Genomic DNA, 26,702 nt, shown 5'->3' on the forward strand with positions numbered 1-26,702 from the left:
TGCTTCAATCAAGCTTGCTAACGCTGCCACACGGACTGAAACAAAGGCGATCAACTCCCTGTTGTTAAACCGTGAACGAGACTCTCATTCCTGGACTTCATATCCAGAAGGACGATTCCCAGCACACCTGGACGACATCGCTTTATCAACGAGGAGCCTGCGGTGGAAATTCCCTCCTAATTTAGGGAGGACGACGACACTACCCCAAATCCTCAACACGTGAGACTCTTAACGCTGGGCATAGTTTATAAAAGGGCAAAGTTATTTGAACTGTAGAGTTAACCAAGCTTTCTGTTAATACATTCTGAATGTGTTTAACTTTATTTTCATAATCTTCATCAAGATTTGTGTACACAAAGCTCTCTTTGCTGTGCATGCCACCATCTTTTATTTATCTGATTAATGGACAACTTGTAGTCTTCCCCATTCTCAGACACACCACGTTAATTTTTAGTTATTAAGCCAGCGCCATTACTCTTTGTTCTGACCACGTTGGAATAAACCAGCTGAGCTCATTAACACAGTCGCGCTGATCTACTGTTTAAAGTCGGCGCCATTTTAGTTGCTTTGTTCTCTATAGGAGAACTGAGATTACAACTCCGCCTCCTCACACGCACAAGCGCGTGCACACATTACACCCCTCCCCTGTTTACACACACACACACACACACACTAAATATCCAGTCTTCACTGTAAATGTACTGATCCTTGTTGATGCCGTTTGTTTTAGAATAGTTGGTTTTAAATAAATGTATCATTTATTTTCACCAAATTGTCTGTGTTGATGTCATTCAAAAGTGGTTGTTGCTAAAACCTCCAAAGAATTCATAGTTAAATCCTTCAGATACCAAACCATTAATTACCCATAGTTGATAACTAAATGTTATGGTTCTGGTATAATTAGAATATGAGACTGATTCTAAATTAATGAGACTGATTAATAATTAAGGTAAAACTAATTATATCTACTTTAAAGGATTAGTAGGTGAAACCCCTACATAATTGGTGCCCCTGCGTGAGGGAGATTTCTGGCTCAACCATATTTGTTTGATATCAACCATATTTTTCATATCACAGGCTTTCAAGCCATTAGAATAGGACCATCTCCAAATTCGCCAGAAGAGGGCGCCAGAGCGCTTCCCAAGTCTTCCTATAGAGGAAAGCTAATACTTGGTAACTACAGTTTGGTGATACCTTGTTCTAATTTGTTTACCATTTGGTTACTATTCACATTCATTGAGCAATCAACTGAAGATCAGTATATTTATTTCACTCATTTAATTTCTGATTACTTCAATAGTAATTCAGTTGCTTTAACTTGTGTGGCATCCCACTGATTTCCCCTGTACTGCAGAAGTATCAGGATAATTATTTAGCACAGTTATCAGACTTCACTGTTGCAGTCTTTTATCCAGTGTGCTAGTGTTTAGTTGCCGGTACCATAATCATCTTTTGCACAATTCTTTTTACCCCAGTTTCAATTTGGCTTGCCTATCTAGGTATTACCCTTTTACCTGCCCACACTCGCCAGACACAGGATAGCGGCACATTAACTAAGCCAGATTGTACTGAAGCTGACTTGATTTTGTCCCTTTTTTTTGAGCTAGTCTATAAGTACATTTAGACTAACCATGGCTTTTCTAAAGCAGAATACTTGTCCATCTCTGGTTGTTCAGCTCTTTCAGATGCTTGAACAAGGTAGAAAGGAAGTTGACAAACCTCTAAAGGACTCCTTTGATGAGACCCCTACCGTTCCAGATGTAGTTTTTAAAATGTTCCTTCTATGTCAGCAGCAGGCTCGCTTAGAAGTAGAGGCACTACGCAAGGAAAATAGACTCCTCAAACAGGACACTGCTAAGCTCAGTTCTGAGGTTGAGAGCCTTCGCCACAACCTCCAACTGACCACTCATGCGCTGAATGACGTGCTCACCGTAAGTGAACGTCACACGGGCTTAACAGAAACTGCCTGCCTCCAAAGGGAGAGTGAGCTTGCTCGTGCGAGTGCGCAAGATTTCCTTGCAACTAGATCTGGCACCTCTAGACCTTCTTTATTAGTTACAGTAGAAAGCCCATATAGTCAGCACTCCACAGGTGATGATGCACCTGTCATACATCCTAAGGCCCCGGCTCCAGTCCCCATGAGTCTTAGATTAGATGCAACTAGTTCTTCCTCAGAGTATCCATATGATACTACTGACGGTTCAGCTTCTGAAGCTCAAAGTGAAGCCTCTGTGGAGAATCACCCTCCTAGAGCAGATGCCCTGTCTGCATCCTCTTGCTACGAGTCAGCAGAGCCCTCATACTCGTCCCTAGCTTCTGCCCCCTTACTCTTGAGTAACAAAAAGAGTAATACTAATCCTGCTATGTCTTTTGGCCCTCCTTATTCTCTGCATGATGTCCAGACCAGGGACATCCCGTCAGGTACAACAGCTAGGAAGCCTTACTTAAATGCTGAGCATCATTCCACTGACCCACGCACAGGCTGGCGCAGTGACGTACATGTTCCAGCTTCTTCCTCAAGGAGAAATGCAGGTATTTCTCAACTTGAGATGCGCAAAGGCTCACTGTTGCCCCCTATGGACAGAGACCAGGAAGGTAGAAAGCATGCTGGTGACCATTATCCTCCGCATGATGTCCAGACCAGGGACATCTCATTAGGTACCACAGTTAAGAAGCCTTGTATGAATGCTGAGCATCATTCCACTGACCCACGCACAGGCTGGCACAGTGACGTACATGCTCCAGCTATTTCCTCAAGAGGAAATGCAGAAATTTCCCAACTTGAAATGCACAAAGGCTCACTGTTGCCCCCTATAGACACAGAGCAGGACGGCAGAAGGCATGCTGATGTACACCACTGGCAGAACGTACAGACAAGGGACGTCTCACCAGGTAGAGCAGATAACAGGCCTTACTTAAACGCTGAGCATCATTCCACTGACCCACGCACAGGCTGGCACAGTGACGTACATGCTACAGCTTTTTCCTCAAGGAGAAATACAGATATTTCTCAACTTGAGATGCATAAAGGCTCATTACTGCCACCTAGGCACAGAGAGACAGGAGGCAGTAGGCATCCTATTGACCAAGAGTTACACCACTTGGATAGTGAAGGTCCACCTTCCTATTCTAATAGACATGTCCTTGAACATTTCCCTCGGTTAAAGTTACTAGATTCACTAGCCAAGGACATGGAGCCATTTGACCCAGCAAGTTCAATCTACCATGTTGAAGACTACCTCAAAGAAATTGAGCGTAGCCTCTCGGACTTGCCTTATGCAACAGAACGAGAGAAAGTGAAGCTAATTTGGAAAACCACCTCTAGATCAGTTCACACGTTCATAGAGTCACATCCGTTTTCCATTAGGGACAGTTACACTCAGCTTTGTAAAGCCCTCGCTGAGGAGTATTCCCCTTTCTTTGATGAAGCGTCAGCATTCATGTCAGCCATTAAAATTAAGCACAAGCGTTCAGAGCATCCCAGGGATTATTTTAATCGCTTGAAGCAAACATTTTTCCAGGGAAGAAATGGACCCGGTCTCACAGAAGACCGAACCTTCAAATCCCTATTTTTGCATAACCTCCACCCTTGTGTGAGAACCCATGTCACACTTTTAGCACGCCAAGGTGACCTGTCGATGTGTGAGATCAGAAAGACCACGCAGACAGTTTGGGAGACTGTTGTGCAGCCCAGTCTGCCTGAAGGAGACTCCAAAGAGCTCCAAGATCCTCCCTATGACTTCCCTGTAAATTCAGACACTGTTCTTTCTGCAGGCCCCTCTCACTACTCTCGTCACAGGGACAGAGCCAAGAGGTGGAAAGAGAGGCAGAACCAGTGGAAGGGGGGACAGCCATAGATAAGGGTCAGTTAGTGGACCTCCAGCCTGAGCCAGGAGGAGGTAGAACTGACATTATATGAAGTTGCATGTAAACATTCAACCTGTAAGCATGTAGCTATGTTTCCAGATCTCTGAACTTTTAAAAGGGAGATGTTCCTGGCATCATCTCCGCCCACATTTCTGCAATTTCAATGCAGTAGGTTCTTTAGTAAGGGGGGTGTACCCAGCATTACCTTCTAACTGCTATACTACATTTTACCCCTCACTCTTCTTCGCTACCAGAATAGCAAGAGCTGTTAACTTTTGAGACACTGTATGGCAGTCCAGCTTTGTCCAACAACTAGTGAAACTGTTTGCCATCCACATTTTCTCAGATTTCGGGCAGACTTGGCCAAATAAGTCTGGCATAAATTGCATAACTATTCCTCAGAACCACTAGAGATGTTAGTTATTGCATGATGACAGCTCCTGATGCTCAAGTGTACACTTAGCAATAGCGGCATTAGAAGTTTATTTTGGTTGTCTAAATAATTGTCCATCACAGGATAGGATGAGGCATTACACCTCAGTTAAACCCCCATCTATGTTTTAATAGGTCCTACAAGAGACCACTCTCTAACTGGACATTAACCCAAATGTCTTTTAGTCCAGCAAGATCTTTACCTTTAAGCAAAGTTAGGTTTGTTACAGCCAAACACCAACTTGTGTTAACTTTCCTTTCTCCATGCCTGATGTACTTCCTCTTTTCCATCAAAGGCATTTAACCCTGCATGTGACCTTGTTTTCTTTGTATAAAGCCAAGAGAAATCTAAGCCATGCATTATTCTTTCATTGTTTTTCTTGATTTGGTTAACCTTAGTTACTGTTCAAGAACTGCCCAGAAGTGAACTGGGAGATGTGTCTCCACACATCTCCACAGCATCTCCCAGCCATCTCATGGATCATGCTATGAGCAGGATGGACAACTTGACTCATGGAATTGATCACCTCCCAGTGGATGCTACAAGGAACATTGACTGCATGGATAACCTTTTGTGCTCTTCAGGACTGTGACGTCAGCCCCAGTCTGAAGACCAAGGGGGGAATGTAGGTACCATGCTAAACCAGCAGGTGGCAGTACCACTGGCAACACATTGAACAAGCTTGCTTTGACGGAAGTAAGGGTGTGTCTACAGTTCAGGTGTTTAAATACACTGAACAGCCATTCATCTCTCTCTCTCTGGTTTGACTGACACCGAGGTTAGACCTATTAAAGAGAGGCTCCGCCACTCCTCTCTCTCTCCAGTTTTCTTTACTGAGAGCACGCAAACTTTGATATGACTAACAGCAAACAGCTGAATGTCGTATTACCTCATTAACGAGCCCGAGTTACACCAACCAACCGATCAACGTTACCGTGACGACAGATTCACCGATTTGCTTCAATCAAGCTTGCTAACGCGGCCACACGGACTGAAACAAAGGCGATCAACTCCCTGTTGTTAAACCGTGAACGAGACTCTCATTCCTGGACTTCATATCCAGAAGGACGATTCCCAGCACACCTGGACGACATCGCTTTATCAACAAGGAGCCTGCGGTGGAAATTCCCTCCTAATTTAGGGAGGACGACGACACTACCCCAAATCCTCAACACGTGAGACTCTTAACGCTGGGCATAGTTTATAAAAGGGCAAAGTTATTTGAACTGTAGAGTTAACCAAGCTTTCTGTTAACCCTTATATGGTCCAAGGGTCTGTGGGACCCATTTTTAAAAAATCAGCTTAAAAAAATTCTACAATTTTTTTTTTTTTCAAACTGAGATTCATTGGTCCTTGGCTCATTTTCTGTGAGCAACATAAATCAGAAAATATTTTCAATGACCACCCCCCCGTACCCCCCCCTTCACATTTGTATTACATACAGGGTCCAGGGTCCACTGGGCCCTGGGCTAGTCAAAGTGGGCAATCAACATTGGGTTGGGTAGTTGATAGTCGTCTGTATGACTTTAAAGGATATACAAACAAAGGACAGAGGAGTTTGGCATGCAAAGGTGAGCAACCATCAACACTTTTGATGGTTGTCACATCAGGGGTTGATTGCATATTGTCAGACAGCAGACGAAGAATCTCTATAGAGACAAAGGGGTGAGATCTGAAAGAAGCATCTTTTCTCTCAGCCCTCATTATCCCTCCCTCCTCTCTGGACCTGTGTGTGTGTGTGTGTGTGTGTGTGTGTGTGTGTGTGTGTGTGTGTGTGTGTGTGTCTATGTGTGTGTGAGTGTGTGTTTCATCCAATCATGGGGACATGATGCTATAAATGCTAAAAAATGCTAAAAATGCTATAAAAGATGGCAAAGCGATTCTCAGTTCAGACTGCCTTACAGCTGCTATTGGAAGAGACAGAGGATTTTGATGGTGATTCAGAAGAAGAAATTTCAGGATCACATTTCTGAAATATCAGAGTCTGATAGTGATAATGAAAAGGAGGATGAGCAGCAGCCAGCTCCGTTAGCACCAGCCCGTCAGCAGCTAGCCATAGGACCAGCCTGTCAGCCAGCATGATTTATGATTCATTTCCTTATTGTGTTACATTTTAATAAAAAAGTAACTAATAAATAAATGAGAGCAAACTAATTTAACATATGTATTGTTTATTTTACTTGCAATTGGGCTAAATCTGCTGATTATTTTAACAAAAAATGCAATGGGTCCCCCACGCCCAGCTGGACCCCAAGAAGGTAGACCACGCCCGGATCTCATCAGGGTTAATACATTCTGAATGTGTTTAACTTTATTTTCATAATCTTCATCAAGATTTGTGTACACAAAGCTCTCTTTGCTGTGCATGCCACCATCTTTTATTTATCTGATTAATGGACAACTTGTAGTCTTCCCCATTCTCAGACACACCACGTTAATTTTTAGTTATTAAGCCAGCGCCATTACTCTTTGTTCTGACCACGTTGGAATAAACCAGCTGAGCTCATTAACACAGTCGTGCTGATCTACTGTTTAAAGTCGGCGCCATTTTAGTTGCTTTGTTCTCTATAGGAGAACTGAGATTACAACTCCGCCTCCTCACACGCACAAGCGCGTGCACACATTACACCCCTCCCCTGTTTACACACACACACACACACACTAAATATCCAGTCTTCACTGTAAATATACTGATCCTTGTTGATGCCGTTTGTTTTAGAATAGTTGGTTTTAAATAAATGTATCATTTATTTTCACCAAATTGTCTGTGTTGATGTCATTCAAAAGTGGTTGTTGCCAAAACCTCCAAAGAATTCATAGTTAAATCCTTCAGACACCAAACCATTAATTACCCATAGTTGATAACTAAATGTTATGGTTCTGGTATAATTAGAATATGAGACTGATTCTAAATTAATGAGACTGATTAATAATTAAGGTAAAACTAATTATATCTACTTTAAAGGATTAGTAGGTGAAACCCCTACAGGTGTGTGTGTAAGAAGGTACAGTACACAGCTGCAGAGTGGTGTGTGGAGGCCCAGAGTGACCAGCTTCTCTGTGAGCTGTTGTGTAATGATGGTACTGAAAGTGGAGCTGATGTAGATAAACATCCTGACGTGTCTTTGTTCTCTAGATGTGTGAGAGTCACGTGTAGTTCACTGGATACAGCGTCCTCACCAGATCTATTTACATTATATGATTATTGAAGGGGATCAAAGTAGGAGGCAGGAGGGTCTAATATGCTGCATGACTGAACTATCAAAACATTTCATGGTGATGGAGGTCAGAACTACAGGACCAACCAAGAAGAATCTCTGTTGAATATAACAAATCTCACCTGAGTGTCTCCAGTTTACAGTGTGAACTCTTCAGTCCAGCACAGAGCTGCTCCACTCCTGAATTGTTCAGGTCGTTGTTACTAAGGTCCAGTTCCTTCAGGAGGGAGTTTGCCAGTTGCAAAGCCAATGCCAGATTTTCACAAGTGTTTCCCCCAATATTACAAAGAGCCAGACTGCAAGTAGATACAACAGATATTACTATACACTCTATGGCAGACACAACAGATATTACAATATAGACATTAGTTTTTATTAATGATCATGCTTCTAATTTTTATAACATTTACAGTTGTGATCAAATTTATTCAACCCCCACTGAAATAAAGTGTTTTGGCCAGTTTGACAATGATTTTGATCATTTCAGTCATCTTATTTACAATTATATCAAAGAGGCACTTATAAATTAGACAAACATAACATAATATTTATGATGGAATAACCACAAATGTCTTTACTGTGCTCACATCATTATCAGTTTTATTCAACCCCCTAGTGACATTATTTTTTAGTACTTAGTACAACATCCTTTTCCAGTTATGACAGCTTTCAAGCGTGAAGCATAGCTTGACACAAGTGTCTTGCAGCGACCTATGGGTATCTTAGCCCATTCTTCATGGGCAAAAGCCTCCAGTTCAGTCACATTCTTAGGCTTGCGCACTGCAACTGCCTTCTTTAGGTCCCACCAGAGGTTCTCAATTGGATTTAAGTCTGGTGATTGCGATGGCCACTCTAGAATGTTCCAGCCTTTCATGTTCAACCATGCTCTAGTGGGCTTGGATGTGTGCTTCGGATCATTGTCCTGTTGGAAGGTCCAACGTCTCCCAAGCCGCAGGTTTGTGACTGACTCCATCACATTTTCCTCCAAGATCTCCTGGTACTGAAGGGAATTCAAGGTACCCTGCACACGTTGAAGCTTTCCTGTACCATTAGAAGCAAAACAGCCCCAAAGCATAATTGACCCCCCGCCATGCTTCACAGTAGGCAAGGTGTTCTTTTGTTCATAAGCCTGGTTCTTCCTTCTCCAAACATAGCGCTGGTCCATTGTCCCAAACAGTTCTAATTTAGTTTCATCTGACCACAGTACACTGTCCCAAAACCTTTGTGGCTTGTCCACATGACTTTTGGCATACTGCAGTCGACTTTTCTTGTTCTTTGGAGTCAGCAAGGGGGTGCGTCTGGGCGTTCTGGCATGGAGGTCTTCGTTATGCAGTGCGCGCCTTATTGTCTGAGCTGAAACTTCAGTGCCCACATCTGACAGGTCTTTTTTCAGTTCCTTAGCAGTCACGTGGGGATTTTTCTCCACATTACGCTTCAGGTAGCGCACAGCAGTCGCGGTCAGGATCTTCTTTCTGCCACGACCAGGTAACGTTTCCACTGTGCCCTTTAACTTGAACTTGCGAATGATACTTCCGATAGTGTCTCTTGGAATATTTAACAACTTCGCAATCTTTTTATATCCATTGCCATTCTTGTGAAGAGCAATAACCTCTTCTCTTGTCTTCTGGGACCATTCTCTTGCCTTCACCATGCTTGGAAACACACCAGTAGATGTCTAGAAGGAGCTGAGTATCACAGTCCTTTTAAATCTGCCTAATTGGTGCTTATCATGCTTGATTGCTGCTCGTTGACATCCACAGACGTTTTCAATACCTGATGGAAAACACTGGAATGAACCTCTGTTCTTAGGAGTGGTAGTCGTAAAGGGGTTGAATAATTGTGTCAATGAAGAAATCACAAAAAGGCCATTTAATACTTTATGACAAAAAAAATTGATGCTATCTTAGTTGCATTTAGTTCTTTAACAAGTCCTTGTAAGATTTCATTATGAACACAATTACAAATGTGCACTGAATTCCATAAAACCCTTCGCAGCATTGGGGGTTGAATAAATTTGATCACAACTGTAGATATTGTGTTTGGAGAACACGACTGCATAATAAAAATGACTATACACAAAATGACCGGCAGGTGTCAGTGTTTGTCATTAACCCTTAAGGTTGCAGCAGTGTGTCTGTGGAGATGATAAACCCAGTTCTCAAAGGGGTCATACAGGATAAACCAGAGCATCATTTAACCTCTGCTAATGACTTCTGACTAACTGACTACTTCACTGTTACTAAGTGTGATCACATGTGAGGTGTGTAAATGTAAAAATCTTAAATAGTATATTGTAAAAATGGTCATTGAGGAATATTTCAGAGTAACGTTGAAGGTTCATTTTGAGTCATACAAACACTACATCAAGTAGGTGTAGCCCCTCTATAGGCGGTGTGGTGCAGTGTAAATGTAGAAAAACTTAAATAAATAGTATAATGTTAAAATGGTAATTAAGGAACATTTCAGAGTAATGTTGAAGTCTCATTTTAAAGAGTCCTACAGACACAGAATAAACCAAGTAGCTTCCCTATCTGCTCCAGGATAGGGGGTGTGGTGCAGTTTCCTGCAGTCATGGGTTTGGGTCTCCTCAGTTAAACACTACAAACTTTGAATAAATCAAGTAGGTGTAGCCCCTCTATAGGGGGTGTGGTGCAGTTTCCTGCAGTCATGGGTTTGGGTCTCCTCAGTTAAATACTACAAACTTTGAATAAACCAAGTAGGTGTAGCCCCTCTATAGGGGGTGTGGTGCAGTTTCCTGCAGTCATGGGTTTGGGTCTCCTCAGTTAAACACTACAAACTTTGAATAAATCAAGTAGGTGTAGCCCCTCTATAGGGGGTGTGCTGCAGTTTCCTGCAGTCATGGGTTTGGGTCTCCCCAGTTAAAATGGTGGCTCTCAATTTAGATTAACTCACCCACTATTACTTTCCTCTCACTACTATGATGATATAAAATCCTGCTATGTGACGCTCAGTGAGTGGAGACCAACACAACGTACTCTAAACACAAACCTACATTATAAGCCACACTAACATTAATCAGATTAATCAACTCACATATTATTTGTATGTCATAACACATTTTTACCCCTTATTCCACACTAATGATCAGAATGATCACCTCACCTCCACCTCCTCTAATAATCTAATCAAACGCTGCGGGTCTGGTGGAGTCCTCTGTCCTTACACTCATTAATCTGAACCAGTTAAATATCTGACACAACTGAACTTGTTGTCTCTCCTCGTCCCGCCGTGGGTGGTGAACGCTGGTTCACTCAGTGAATCATCCCACATCCCCGGTAGATCGTGCTGCTACCGAGCAGTGGACCAGCCATCGCGAGGCGGGATGTCGTCATCCCTCGTGATATTAGGACGCTATCGGTCAGCTCGTCGTCCCTCGACCAACGTCGTCAATAACACTACTAACTAGTACTGTTAATCTTAATAAACAGTAATACTGTACAAGTAAAAGTAATACTGACTCTTCCCCATCACACTCTTAGAATTCTCCACTATTAAAGAGATTTAAACAACATCCCCAGAACTAACGTGACTGATTCACTGACTGTGATGCTAATGCTAATATCTGAGTTTCTGAGGTAAATAGAGACAGTAAACTCTTAAAAGTGAATATACATCTGTGCCTTATATTCACAAGACTAGTTAACCTGGGCTACATGGGCAAGAAACTGAGACAAATATGACAGAAATACAATTAGCTAGCTAAATTAGACAGACTTTGTACAAAATACACATTTTCATGATCTTCTACAGTTCACGTCACCTCAGTAAATCTAAACAGCTCCCTTAATGCTATTGGCCACAGAAATTACATCATTACATCTCTCGTCATGGCCCCGCCCAACATCATATTTGATTGGGTACAATTACCGCCACTCAAATGACAACATAGTAAAATTGTCAATCAAATTGCCAACGCAAATTCTTCCTTCTCATGGGTGACATTTCTGCCTTTGATGCTTTCAAATTGTACAGTTTTAAGAATTATTTGATTAAATACTTCATAATTATACAACAGCAATCAAGGTTATTTCTTGTGCTCCCAGGTTTTGTTTAGGAACAAACATTAGGAACAGTATCTTCACTATGTTACACTGTTATGGTGTTTCTGATCATTCTGGTGTCCTACACTAGTGTCCCAACACACAAACCCTGATGCTACCACACCACAGTTACAGTGAAACTACAAACACTCCAGAACTGTATTTTGATAAGATATAATAGATAGACTGCACACAAGTGTGGTAATAGGACACAGATTTGTACCTTTTGTTTTCAGAGTTGACTCTGTCCTAGTACAACTCCCCAATGTCATTTGTGTAGACCAGTGTTTTGAGATGCTAATGCTAGCTCCTACCTAAGGCTCACCATCTGCACTGATGGGACTGTGACCACTTGGCCCGGGGAACAAGAACCTTAATTATATATATAGAACCACCTTTTGTCCACAAATACCGACTTGTGCTAAGGGGCCGCCCAATAGAGGATGGGTTCCCTTTTGAGTCTTGGTCCTCCTGAGGTTTCTTCCTAATCCCCACTATCAGGGAGATTTTCCTTGCCACTGTCACATTTGGCTTGCGCATTAGGGGTCTGGACCCATACGATTGTAAAGCTGCTTTGTGACAAGATGTGTTGTAAAAAGCGCTATATAAATAAATTTGACTTTTGACTTAGACGTGACAAGGTTTGCGTGTCCTGCCAGATGGGGGTGAGTGTCATTTTCTGTCTTAGAATGTCATCACACTGTGTTTTAAAGACAACTTTGGGGAGGAGCTCGTGTTGGGTTTGGATATCATTGTGGCTCTGCTCCCCATGGACACAGATGTCTGTCTCTCTCTCTCTCTCTCTCTCCCACCTGAAAATGTCTGCTGCCCTACAATAACACCATCTGAAGATGAGTGACTCCTACACAAAAATTTTTGGCTAACTAGGGAAATTGAGAGCAGCTACTTATCAAACCAGCCAAAATCACTAAAATAATTCATGCCTGTAAATACGTAAAGAATAAGACATGCTGACCTTTAAAAAATTACACTACAGCGCCTTCACAGGTTAACATGTCCAATCCAGAATGAATTCACAGACATCTCACCTGAGTATCTCCAATTTACAGTGTGAACTCTTCAGTCCATCACAGAGATGTTCCACTCCTGAATGGTCCAGGTTGTTGTTATTAAGTTCCAGTTGTTTCAATGAGTTTTCTGTTTGTAGAGCTGATTTGAGATATTCACAAGATGTTTTTGTCAGACTGCAGCCAGCTAGTCTGCAAAGGAGTAAATATAGTACAGACAGCAGTTCAGATGAGGTGGAATCACAGAAATAGGATGATCATGTTTTTACATAAAATATAATAGTTGGAAATATATGAATAAAGAATATTGTCTTTGGTAATATTGTCACAGTGTCATGCACATATGAACCTTTCCATTCAAGAATGAATTCAGACAACTCACCTGAGTGTCTCCAGTTTACAGTGTGATTTCTTCAGTCCATCAGAGAGCTGCTTCACTCCTGAATCCTGCAGGTTGTTGTTATTCAAGTCCAACTCCTTCAAGGTGTTTTGTGATTGTAGATTTGATGTGAGATATTCACAAGACTTCACAGTGAGATTACAGCCAGCTAATCTGTAAAGAAGTAAATATAACACAGAGTGCAGTTCAGTCAGAGAATGTGGAATCACACAGTAGTTGTTTAAATATCAGAGGAGGAAACTAATTTATAAGTTTGATATTGGTGTTTAGTATGAGACATTCAACAGTCTTTCTCTTTTATTAGAGTTTACACTCTCTAACACTCTCTGTGTAACTTGTACATTACATTTACTTCAGTAGTGCTGCAGTGTTCAAAGTGATGACAGGCCTCTATTGTACCATTATCAGCTGAATGGTCCCTCTAATGGTGCTATAGGCTCTATTATGGCTACTACTCCACAGTTAAACAGAATGAACTATAGTTATTTATGCAAATTCTCTCAACAGTTTCTGTTTTAAGAGACCTTTGACAACTGTTATCATGGTTTAAGTATTTGTATTTTGGCTTAAAACAGTAGCGACATTAGGTGTTTCGCTTATTTGGGGTTTTCTCAGGGTATAGGATTAATTGGGGTAAAAGTGTGTCACGGAGGAGCCGTGACGCTTAAAGGCTGGTTTATACTTGACAAGTCGCGAGGGCCTCACGCGCAGTGGATTCGCGAGGTCGTGCACCTCTCAAATTTTGTAACTTTGCATGAGCCGCACTAGTACAATGGACGCATTTGAGGAATTTCTATCTGAAATTAAGTTTCAGATACACCAGGTACTATATGAAGCGATAAAATATATCTTTATATATATATATATATTAGGGGTGGGACGCGATTAAAAAAATTAATCGAATTAATCGGAAGCTTTGTAATTAATTAATCAAAATTAATCGCATTTTAATCGCATTTCAGTATTTAACATGAGAAATAATAATTTAAGTTTGAATGATGAATGAATCAATGAACATAATCATAAACTTCAACATCTTGTTTATTTTTCCACCAGTCTACTACACAGACCAATATATGTGTAGTGTGCAGAAAACAGTTCAGAACATTGGAAATTCTGACCAAAAATGTTGTTTAATTTTGGGAGTTTTGCTCAGGATATTGGAAGAATTGAAGTAAATCAGAAGATGTATTTTAATACCATTTTAGATGGTAGACTTTCTTTAATTTCCCAGGCCTCTGCCACAGGCATCTTCATAGTGCCTAGAAGTGGTCTTCTGCATGCTCAAAGCAAATGACTGGATCTTCATCATCTATAGATTCATCATCTATAATATGAGCTGTCACACCAAGATCATTCTTGTTGCTAACAGAGGTCCAGTGATCCATAGTCAGAGCCACATTTGTGGCACTCTTCACAATAACCTGTTTTAATTCTTTCCTCATCATACAGCTGCTGGATTTTCTTCGACATTGTCTTTCTGGGGTGAGTTTCCCAAAACGTTCTTAGCGCCAAGTACTTCGTAACCTCGTTCTTACGTACGAGGTTAAGAAGTACTTGGCGCTAAGAACGTTTTGGGAAACTCACCCCTGGACGGTAGTTCGTAAATTGCATCAGTTGACGCAATGTGCAGCGCATCTTGTAAACCTTAATCTTCAACCACAGAGAGCGAACAACACTGTAAATAATGCGACGCGTCATGTATAAACGCGTGCGGAGTCGCGCGCTATGGCCACTCGCGAAAGTTTAATCCAGTCTTAATGGTCCAATGAAGGTACTTTAAAAACCAGGACATTTCACTTAAAAAAAACCCGGGACGCCCGGGACAGGATGTAAATTACGGACGTTTGGTCACCCTATCGTACTAGGAATACATTTAGCAGCTAAGTTATCATTACTGACCTGCGCGTTAAGCTGGGCGCACCCTGTGCGATTTTTGGCCCATTTTCAGCCGATTTTTCACTCGTTTCAATCGCGTGTCGTGCATCGTATAGTTTATACAGTTAAACGAGGAGCGATTCACACCTCACGACCAACTCCCGACCAGAAATCGCAGCGTCGCAAGAATATCAAACATGTTTGAAATTCAAATCGCTCCTCGTGAGAGTATCGCACTGTTGAAGCAGCTCCACGAGCCGACTCTCCCTGCGAGTTAGTCGTACAGTTTGAGCTGGAGCTGAGTACACGATTTAAAATATCGCACAGTGTACGCCCAGCTTTAGCCGCAACATGTTTTGCGTTGAGGTGGTAACGAAGGGTGGAAGTGCTCCTGTGATAAGCGAACTCCTTCCGACATAAAGTGTAAATAACACTATTTTTGTTTGTACTTCCATCTGGAAGTTTCTTATATTTAAATTTTCCATCCACCAGCGTAGCCTCTTCAGTCATCTCCATCATGATCTTATTGTGTGTCCATAATCTGTATGCCCGGAACTCGCGCACTGAGAAACATTCCACGGTGCAAAAGTGTCTTGTGCGTTAAATGCGTTAATTTTTTTAGTGCGTTAATTTTCCTGTAATTAATTAATCGAAATTAACGCGTTAAAGTCCCACCACTAATATATATATATATATATATATATATATATATATATATATATATATACATACGTATATATTTAATGACCCACACCAAACTTATTGCAGGTTCTTATTGTATTTATATTTTATTTTGAAAGAGTTGATCCTGTCTACAATATTTTTGCACATACAGTAATTACCTTGTCTACACATTTATTTTCCAAATTGTTTCTGCTGTGCCAAAAAACATGTTAAAAATAAATCACATATAACATGCCTCTGTGCATCACTGATTCCTCCCCTGTGACTGCTGTCCCATCAGCAAATACACCCAGTCCACAAACCTGAAATTAAGTTTGACTCTTTAGTAAGCATAAACTTTGCAGGGGTTTTTTATTCTCCACTGCCATCTATCGTTTCGGAGAACACTGCCTCCAGTATAAACGCCTCCACCATTTGCGCAGGGTCGCCCGAGCTGGGCGGAGTCACGCGCTACAGTCACTCATGAAAGTATAACAGGCTTACCCAAGCGCACAACACCCAGCCATTCACGCAAGCGCACAGGCGCAGAGGCAGCTATCTGCCGGTGTTCTAAAAATCTGTGCTACCCCTCGAGCTATCCTACCTTGGGCTACTGCGCATGCGCATGCTAAGTTTACGTCACTATCAGCGTAGCCCAGAATTTTGCGCTGCCAACTGTTTTTTGTCTTGGAATAACGGTGAGTTTTGCCCATTTATCGTATTTAATCATATTGCAATGTAAATCTTTTTGCATTTTACTGTGTTTTTCGACAATTGTTAAATATTTTTGTGAATATCCTAGGAAATACCTCGTAAATATTACTATTGGCTCGAGTGTTTCCAACAAGTGGAGGTTTCAAATGTCTGTTTTAGCCTCGCCATGCTCGATTTTATCCATCCGTTCATTCCAGTGTCCTACACTAACTGGTTTTAGTTGATTGACCTTAAAACAAGCACTTCTTAACGCTTAACATTTGTTCAGTTTGGCTATTTTATATTTCTGAAGCAATTTTCTTAAATACAAGTAAATAACCATGTAACGTTCATGACGTTTGCGCTGTCATTTCTACAACGCTCAGTTATGTACAATGGAGGAAAAGTAGGACACCATGCACCAGTTTCTGCTAAAGGGATCATACTCAAAGACCTTTAATAAATCACAGATCAAATCAAATCAAATCAAAATTTATTTATATAGCACCTTCCAACAATGCCTTGCATTAACCAAAGTGCTAAACAAAACAAAGAAAACAATATCATAAAACCATTTAAGGTAAAAGTAGGATATTAAAATGTCAAAATTAAGTGCTTAATCAAATTAAACAAATAAAACAATATCATACAACCATTTAAATAACAGTAGAAGTAATTAAAAGAGTCAAGAATTATACGTTAAAGGCCTTTTTGAATAAATAGGTCTTTAGTTTGGCCTTAAACAGAATCAGGTCAGAGATGGAACGCAATGCAAAACCTCCGAAGATATGCCTCCAAGTTTTAAATTAAAGGTCAGTAAAGTTATATCATATGTTAGTCTGAAAATGTTTCCAGCATTAATATTGTAGGTTGGATAGTTTCATAGACTGTTAACCTTGTAACAATGTGCTTCCAGCACTAACACTGTAGGTAGGACAGACTATATTATATTTTACAGACTATATTACCTTATCAAAATATGCTTAAACTATGAATCTTTGTGTGGTTTCTTTTACATTTTAGAAGGAGACCTCTTGTTTGAAGGCAGCAGAAAGGCCATTAAAACAATGGAGGAGGCCAGGGTTTTGTTTAGGGCAGGCGTACTCAACTAAATTTGTCCGCGGTCCAATTTTGGCAGATACCTGTGACCAGAGGTCCGGTGCGGCGGGGGTGGCGAACGTAAGTTGTTGGGCCGGGGGGGGTGTGGCGAACGTAAGTTGTTGAGCGAGGGGGGGGGGGGGGGGGGGGTGGCGAACGTAAGTTGTTGAGCGAGGTGGCGAACGTAACACTCGTGACAGAGTGTTTTTTCAATAGCCCTGAAATAAATACTACGGTTTTGTTTTGGTAGTATCAGTCATAACTGATTACGGTTTTACTAACTTGATAAATTCCTCAAGTATTTTAATATATATTATTTTTCATTCAGTTTGCAGAATCTTTCCTTTTGACAGGAGACATCAGCAAACTGCAGACGACACAAGTAGCTATCAGCAAACTGCAGCCGACACAAGTAGCTATGAAGAGTGCACGCATGGAGATAGCATGTTCTTTGAAGAGTGCACGCATGGAGATAGCATGTTCTTTGCTTGAATGTTGAGGTGAATTTTATAGTAATTCCATTTACTGTTTTTTACTGCATTTAAATTATTAAAAACTAATTAATGAATTAAAAACTTCATTAGGAAGATTAGACATTGAGATGGTGGTCCATGTTGACATGGTTCCATCATGCAATTCCCACAAATTTCCCACCTGGCACCACTAGCTTTTTAAATGTTTTTTTTCCACTTTGTGATATTTGATTTAAACATTACCTGAAGCTGCAGAACAATATCTGCAAAATGTTATGCATCGCACTGTTTTAAAAAGACCTGCTATTCTCATAGGTACATGAGTGTACTGGTCTTGATGACATATCATATTTATCCAGGCAATTTTTTTTATAGGCAATGCAGTGGATTACTGCATAATCTGCTCCATGTTAGAAGGTGATGCTGACGACAAGAACATAACAGAAATGGTACAACTACCGATGCAGTACAGAAATTTTAACAGACCAACGCTGAGAGAACAAGACTGCAGTGTTATTTTTGTAGTATTTTTAATGTTCACAGTTTTATTATAGAATAATTTGCAATAACTGTGTATCATAATGTATAATTTAAATTTGTTTTGCTCCAGTGCATTTTTTCAATAATGACTTGTGATTTTATTTTCAGGTGCAGTATGAGCTGTGCAATAAATGCGCACACTTTGACTGTGCGCATTACGACCACAAAAAACCAGAAGTTATTTTTGCCAAAAATGTTCATAGAAAAATATATAGCTTCATTTAGACCAGAGACCATATATATAAGTGGACTGGACGACACGAGTGAAAAGTGAAGCCTCCGTGAGTCAGCTGCCCTCTAGTGGCTGGCTGCAGTACAACTTTTAACCCCGCCCATTCCCATGTAAGTGAACGGGCCGGACGAGAAACTTTGAATTTTTATTACACGTAAAATAAGTTTTTTGAGCAATTATATTTTGTCAATTCTATAAGACCCCATTGCGTTAGTATCACTCCCAGTGTTTTCTCTACAATAAACAGATTTTATAAAAGTTATTAAGTGTTATTTAAAGGGGTGTGGCGATAAGGTGATTGACATCTAATACCAGACGCTCAAAAGTGAACGCGCTCAACAGCAAAACTCTCAACAGCAGTATTAAAACCTTTTACCTTTGTTTATTTTGTAAAACATCAAAAGTGTCTTTATGCCACACCTCAATGTCTTGTTCTGCAGTAAATTGTTGTAACAGACCATTAGGGTCAAGTTCTTTGCAGTTCTTTCTGTAAGTAGTTCAGTTAGATATTTGACTAGCTAGCCAGATGTTAACTTTAAATCCTCTCAGGTTAGCGAATTGTGCTAGCTAGTTCATAGTTTAGCGAATTGAACGAAATGTACTTGAAGCATAGACCGTGTATACACCAGAGACCGAATATATATATACGGTATACACATACAAGATTAATTATGTATATATAGTTGAAGTCATTCACATTAAACCTCATCAAACTAACCGTGCAGTCAGTGTCTGGTTTGCCTAGTGGACAAATACATTGTTTATTCTTTAGCGCAAAGATTTATTTAAGTTAGAATGTTTTGTGCTAAGCGCGATTCAAACCAAAGGATTCCTATTCAGCATAGGAATAATTACCTTTGCGCTATAAAGAAAGATATTCACGGGTTGTAACTTTTGAACTGCTTCTAGAAGCTGTGTCAAAAGTGCAATACAGATGAGCTGGCCAAGCTGGTTTTCCTTGGAAAGGAGAGTGGGGGTCAGTGCTTCAAACGTGTACCATGTCATTAGCAAGACAAAGGGCACTATTCGCCTCACAGTGGGGAAGTGGGCTACTCTGTGGCTAATTTTCCTCACAAATATTTTCCTGGCGTTTGCAGTCCTAGTGTTAAGTGAAACAATATCTTTGTTCAGTAGTAGCTAGCTAGGTGGCACAGTCTGTATGCACGACCCCATCTATACTGGTGGGCGTATTCTAACGAATGTGATCAGAGTTGGGGCAGAGATACTGTCCTGCCTACCGGTTCTAATGCGCATGCTCTGGCTCCAATTTTCATCTACTGCAAGCGCATCCAAGATGCCAGCGTCCATGCGGCCATCTTGGTGGCTTCAAAACTTCACAATGGGAGTCAACGGTGATGTACCGTCCATTATATATACCGTCACTGGTGTAGACAGTATGGTATATGGTACTGTGACTTGGCTGTTTAGAAGTGTTCAGGATCATTCAATTTGATTTAGCCTGGCAAACTTGAAGCCTGCTTATTTTTGCATTTAGATATTTTTTCTTAGTTTATGTTTTGCATTTTTTCCAACTTTATTTTGGGGACACTGTAAATACTTGCACTGTCTGAAGAAAAGTGGTATAAAAAAAAACCAAATAAAATGCGCATTATTTAGGGGACGTAAACTTCATTGCATCTCTCTGTCCACTCCACCGCCGTCTGTCTTTCAAAACCTACCCACATTTCTCACTAAATCTTTCTTCAATAAATTGGACTCCATTATCTTTCATTTTATATGGAACTATAAAACACATAGAATAAAAAAACACCTCTGTAAACATACATCTGTTGGAGAGTTAGCTCTGCCTGACTTCAAGCTATACTATTGGGCTGCTGGGCTGCGTTCTATCGCGCATTGGTTGGAGGATGTTTCTTCACCTTTCAATGGGATGGAGATGGAACGTGAAGACTGTTTACCATATTCAATTAGAGCAGTTATATTAGCACCTGTGAAGATCAATAGAACATGTTACAACAATAACCCTATCATTCATGACACTATTAGGATGTGGAAACAACTGAAAAAGTATCTCAACCTTAATACGCTGTCCTCTCTGTTGCCAATAGTGGCCAATCCTACCTTCATCCCCTCCACTTTGGATGGAGCATTCAATCTATGGAGGGAGTTGGGGATAGGAAGTATCGGGGACCTCTACTCTGCCCCCTCTACCTCTAGGGGCACCTTCGCCTCTTTTCAACAACTCCAGGAGAAATTTAAATGACCAAAGAATAATTTCTTCAGATATCTCCAGATTAGAAATTATGTCAAAACATATCTTCCCAATTTTGAGACACTAACTCCAATTGCTTTGGAGATCTCTATTAAAATGTTTGCCAGGTCGCATTCCAAGATTTCTCAATTATATGACACATTGCTGACCATGGGCTCACCCAAAACAAACTCCCTAAAGCACATATGTCAAAGTCAAGGCCCGCGGGCCAGATCCGGCCCGCAAATTGATTATCTATGGCCCCCTGGATGATATTTAATTATTTTTAGAACCGGCCCGCAGGCCACAGCCGCCCGATGGTGTTTTGCACGCACAAATACTACATTCCCCACAATGCAACGGTAGCCCGCGAAGTCACTGCAGCGCACACAAGCGGCGAGGGTCTGCGCGGCGAAAATGACGTAATCGCAGTGGCTCCGCCCGTGCCCGAGGGCGTCGCACGCTGTCGATTCGCGAGGTCGTGCACCAGTTAAACTTAATTAAGTTAAATATTTATACCTATACTCGAAATGATTCGAAATAATTAGCTTTTTATCACATTATTTAATGGTTGTTTATTTTAAAAACGCCCAATCTTAACGTCTTCACGTTCTCTCATGTTTCGTCCTGGAATTACAAGAGGCTCGTATTTGTTAACGTAATACAGGAGAACTGTTCAGTCAGACAGTTATTTGTTGTGAAACGAAGTCGTTACAATTTCAAGCATTTTCAAGTACTTTAGCCTAAATTCCAGCACTTTTCAAACCTTTATTACTTTATTCATTTAATGTACAGAACATGTTTTCTTTGAAGGAAGTTTGTTTTAATCTGTTTGCTTGTTGAAAAATGTTTTCACTTGAAATTACTGACAGATCCATAAGAAAATATTGCTTTATTCATTTAAGCATTAAATAATATACACTGTGTTAGGTCTTAATAGGCCTATCTTAATAGAACCTATTAGGTTTAATAGGCTATGTGCAATCATTTCAATATGTTTTAATAAACATTGAACCAGTCCGGCCCTCGGCTTGTAGCAAATTTGGTTTTTTGGCCCTCTGTGTATTTGACTTTGACATCCCTGCCCTAAAGGATAAATGGGAAACAGAGCTTGGAACCCAAATATCTCTACCTGTGTGGGAAGAATGCCTTGAACACTACGTAACTGTTCCATAAACACCCGACACTGTTTGATACAATTTAAAATTTTACACAGGCTACATTACTCCAGGGTCAAGTTGCATAAAATATTCCCAGACGTATCGCCACTGTGCGAGAAATGGGCATGCACAGAGGCTACCTTATCACACAGCTATGCCCTATGTCATAAACTACAAAAATATTGGGGTTACATATTTAATTTCCTGTCTAAGATTCTGGAAGTCCAGATAATCCCAGATCCTGTTTTGATTATTTTGGGAATATCCAATGAGCTCTTAAAGCTTAGCGTTGCCCAACGGCGTCTCCTGTCATATGGTGTTATAGCTGCTAAGAAGTTGATCCTTCTACATTGGAGAGGGAAAGAAGTGCCCTCATTTAAACACTGGCTATCAGACCTGACCGATACCCTCCACCTGGAGAGGATCAGATTCACTCTAAAAGATAAACTGGGGGAGTTTGAAAAAACTTGGGAACCATTGGTCTCTTACCTTGATTCAGTAACCGACTAACATGACCAACAGCGTGGCACTCCTGAGGAAGGCTGGGGTGGGGTTCACTCGGGGGTACCGAGGACTGGGGGTAGATTTGGATTTGGGGAGGGGGGACGGACTTGTCCTATATGTCTTGTGATCTTGTGCTCTTGCTGTTTGTTGCATTATTAGGGGTCCAAGCACCAGTGGTGCTGGAACCCTATTGTATTTGTTCCGATTATTATTAGGGTTCACACACGTAGTGTGGGAAACCTATTGTAATTGCTCGAATTTTTCTTCTTTTTTTTTTTCTTCTTATTAGGGTTCACACACATAGTGTGGGAAACCTATTGTAATTGCTCGGATTTTTCTTTCTTTTTAGGGTTCACACACACAGTGTGGGAAACCTATTGTTATTGTCGGGTTTTTTCTTTCTTTCTTATTAGGGCTCCGAGCACCAAAGGTGCTGGAGGCCTATTGTAATTGTTAGGATTTTTCTCCTTATTATTATTATTATTCTTTTTCTGCCTTAAAACGGATCGCACAGCCCAAACCGTAAGGCCTACAGACTTGAAACTTGGTCAATAGGTAGTAGTCCCTCCCGCTACTCAGGCGCAAGACGCCAGCCAAATCCGCCCATAGGTGGCGCTACAGCGCACGCAAACGCATTCAAGTAAATTGCCAGTACCACGTATGTCCTAAATTTAAAATTCTTTCATATACATGTTCCTTGTCTCCAAACCTACCAAAAAGCCTCAAGAACCCATAAGCTCCGCCTACTTCGTTTTCGAGCTAATTTGCATAATATGCAAAATCGCACACATTTTTGAGAGCTAACTAGTCCCTGGATTTTTCACATACATGCACATATGTGGTATCAAAACGTTCAGAAGAGTCTGAACTTTAATAATCTTTAACAAAAAATGCACATTTCTGCACATGGGCGTGGCCACATGCCACACAAGTCAAGGGGCAAAAATTTCACAGCCTAAAATGCACATTTTCTGCTGTATCTCATGCATACTTTTACATATTCACACCAAATTTCATATACATGTACCTGTTGGGCGTCTACACCTGCCCATACATTTTGGCACACATTCACACCTAGGGGGCGCTATAACTGCCAAAAAACTCTCCTGCACACACCGATTGGCCAAATAACACAAAACTTGGTATGCATCATCTACATGCACCTCTGAGACAGGTCCTAGATCTGCACCATCATATGTCCAATATGGCCGCCACCATCGACCAATTAGCTGTCAGTATACAATTTCACAAGCTTTACAAGCTTTACATATGTCAATTGACCTAAAACTCACATGGCATGTTCAGGTGCACACCCTCTAAGACATACTGGGGTATGATGGCAATTGCACCACTAGGTGGCGCTATACTAGAAACTCCTGAATTACGCCCACATAGTATGACATAAAACAACAAACTTGGACTCGTATGATTCTACGTAGAATCCTTAACAACTTTGTAATTGCAAGTGCTTTACAAAAATGTACGGATTTTGACATATTATCAAATATGTATAATTTCCATTTTCCACACTACTCCTAGGATTTTCACTCCATCACCTCAAATCACACCTTGATATACTTAGCAGACTATGCAATGCAAATGTTGTGCAAAAAATCCTAAGATTTCCACAAATTTATATTTTTCATATGCATCACAATGGTACCATCATAACACATCAAATTCATATTTTTATAATTCCGCTATAGTATGTCCTATGTTTATGAAAATTGACATGCACATTCACATGACCATTGAGGTGATATTTGCCAAGTTTGAGCTAAATCCGTCCACAAATGACTCTACAGTGAATATTTTCAATTTCCATACTCAGCAGTGCAAGGAGCGGTAGAGAGCCTTTTGCAGGCACGCACGCTCTCATTCTCGCAGACGCAGAGTGCCCCTCTCATCCACTCCCCCCACACTCCCCCAACCTTCTAACACTTAACAACCCATGTCTCTGTCTCCCCCTCCCTCTCTCTATTTCACATGCACTCACTTCTCACACACGCAGAGTGCCCCTCTCATCCACTCCCCCCCACGCTCCCCCAACCTTCTAACACTTAACAACCCATGGTCTCTGTCTCCCCCTCCCTCTCTCTATTTCACATGCACTCACAGAAAAAACAGGCCTCCCTATAAGCTTCACATACACACTGCCTTAGCCATGCCTACTCATACATTAGAGTAACACATATAAACACCTAATTCACACACACACACACACACATACACCTACTTATGTGTATGCATCACAAATTGAGCACATACACTGTCATGTCAGACATGTGAGTTCACTGTGACAACTAAGACTGCCCATTATATCCAATCACTCACACACATACACAGCTCTAACTGATGAAAACAAACATTATCACACCAAACCCCTCTCTCTCTCTATTACACATGCACACACATGCACTGGCCTACCAATAGGTTTCACATACACACTGGCCTAGCCATATCTACTATGCCTTCGCCGCAGGCATGCAAGTCAGTACCTATGCCACTTGCGAGGAGCCCGCTCATTGCCGCTTGCGGCTATATTTAGGGTTCACACACACAGTGTGGGAAACCTATTGTTATTGTCGGGTTTTTTCTTTCTTTCTTTCTTATTAGGGTTCACACACACAGTGTGGGAAACCTATTGTTATTGTCGGGTTTTTTCTTTCTTTCTTATTATTATTTTTCTACTGATAAAACGCATACTGCAGCCTAGACCGTAAGGCCCAGGGAGACCAAACTTGGCAGGATGGTGTAGTCTCTTTGCGAGACCGTGCTAAAGCACAGAGACCCACATTGGCCTGATGGTGGCGCTATAGCGCACCATTTTGCGTTTTGGTCCATATCTCCCAAACCGTAGGGCCTAGAAACAAAATTCCACTTCTGATGGATTCCTTGGCTCAAGCCAAACAAAAAAGCCTCAAGAACCATTAAGCTCCGCCTACTTAGATTTTTTGCTAATTTGCATAATATGCAAAACCTACTTTTTTATACTAGTCCCTGGTTTTTTATCGGATCACCACAACCTTGGTGTCAAAATATTCAGGAGAAACTCATTATCAAAGTTGCTTAAAAACATTTTGAGATTTGCATATAGTCTGGCTGTCACATGTCAATCAATAGCTCCGAGGCGTGGCCAAATTTACTTAAACAGCCATATCTCAGCAACGCTTTGACCGATCTTCATAAAATTTTAACAGTTGTTAGGGCACATGACTCCGAGGTCACAGGTCAAAGCTGGCCACGATTGTCCAATAGGGGGCGCTATAACATGGGAAAAACTGTTTCTCAGAAACCATTAGTCACGTCAAGACAAAACTTTACAGGCATCATCAGGGGCCCAAGTGATATCAAGACACACAATGATGACATCATCACTCAAAAAACATGGCCGCCATGAGCCAATAATTTTTTTTTGAATTAATTGGCCATTTGACAGACTTACCATTGGCCAAACAACATGAAACCTCACCAGTGTGCATATCTCAGGACCATGTGTCTTGCTGTGCAGTTTTGAAACATTTGGCCACTAGGTGGCGCTATTTGTGAAAATCATGCATAACTCCTCCAAATTTTCACTTAGGAACATGCAACTTGTTTATTTTTATTCCTTGCAGTAGACCTGACAACTTTGCAATTACAAGTCCTATTAAAAAATGCATACTTTTGTCACATTCATCAATTGTTTGAAAATAGCTATTTACAAACTAGTCATAGGAATTTGATCCAATTATGGAAAAATTGCTATAAGCATAATCAGTAGACTCTGTAGGTAAAAAGTGATTAAAAGAATTTTGGATTTTTATTTTTCTGATTGGTCCATTTACCCATTATATCATTGTGGCCATGCCATTTATGACCTATATTGCTATAACTCATAAACCATGTATGCAATCAACTCCCAATTTGAATGGCTTTTATATCCTGAAGTCCTTGTGAGGTATGCCAAGTTTGGTTCAAATTGGCCTGTCGGGGGCGCTACAGTACCCAAAAACCTAAGAAAACATAAAAACTCATGCTGCAATCTTGTTATGCAGAATACAGACAATTAATTGGTCTTGTATGATCCAGATCAATAAGTTCTATAACATTGCAATTACATCTTATAACAAAAAGTGCACTGCCTGACCGGAAATGAACCTTTTAATTCACCAAAATGTCATTGCATTACTGAGATTAATGAGATATCAGTATGATAGTACTTGGCCAAACACCGGAACTGACTGAAAACTATTGCTCACA

The 26,702-nt window shown here is 40.9% G+C and overlaps 1 protein-coding gene across 1 annotated transcript in view; it reads right to left on the reverse strand.

Moving 5' to 3' along the window:
- LOC143492533 (uncharacterized) overlaps positions 1-26,702 on the reverse strand; it is a 695,466-nt gene that overhangs the window by 312,244 nt on the left and 356,520 nt on the right. Inside the window, exon 5 of the mRNA XM_076990860.1 lies at positions 12,629-12,799. Coding sequence (XP_076846975.1) covers positions 12,629-12,799 — 171 coding nt within the window. The remainder of the gene's footprint in view (positions 1-12,628; positions 12,800-26,702) is intronic.

This window comes from Brachyhypopomus gauderio, unplaced genomic scaffold, assembly GCF_052324685.1.
Source record: "Brachyhypopomus gauderio isolate BG-103 unplaced genomic scaffold, BGAUD_0.2 sc78, whole genome shotgun sequence".
In the NCBI taxonomy this organism is placed as follows: domain Eukaryota; kingdom Metazoa; phylum Chordata; class Actinopteri; order Gymnotiformes; family Hypopomidae; genus Brachyhypopomus; species Brachyhypopomus gauderio.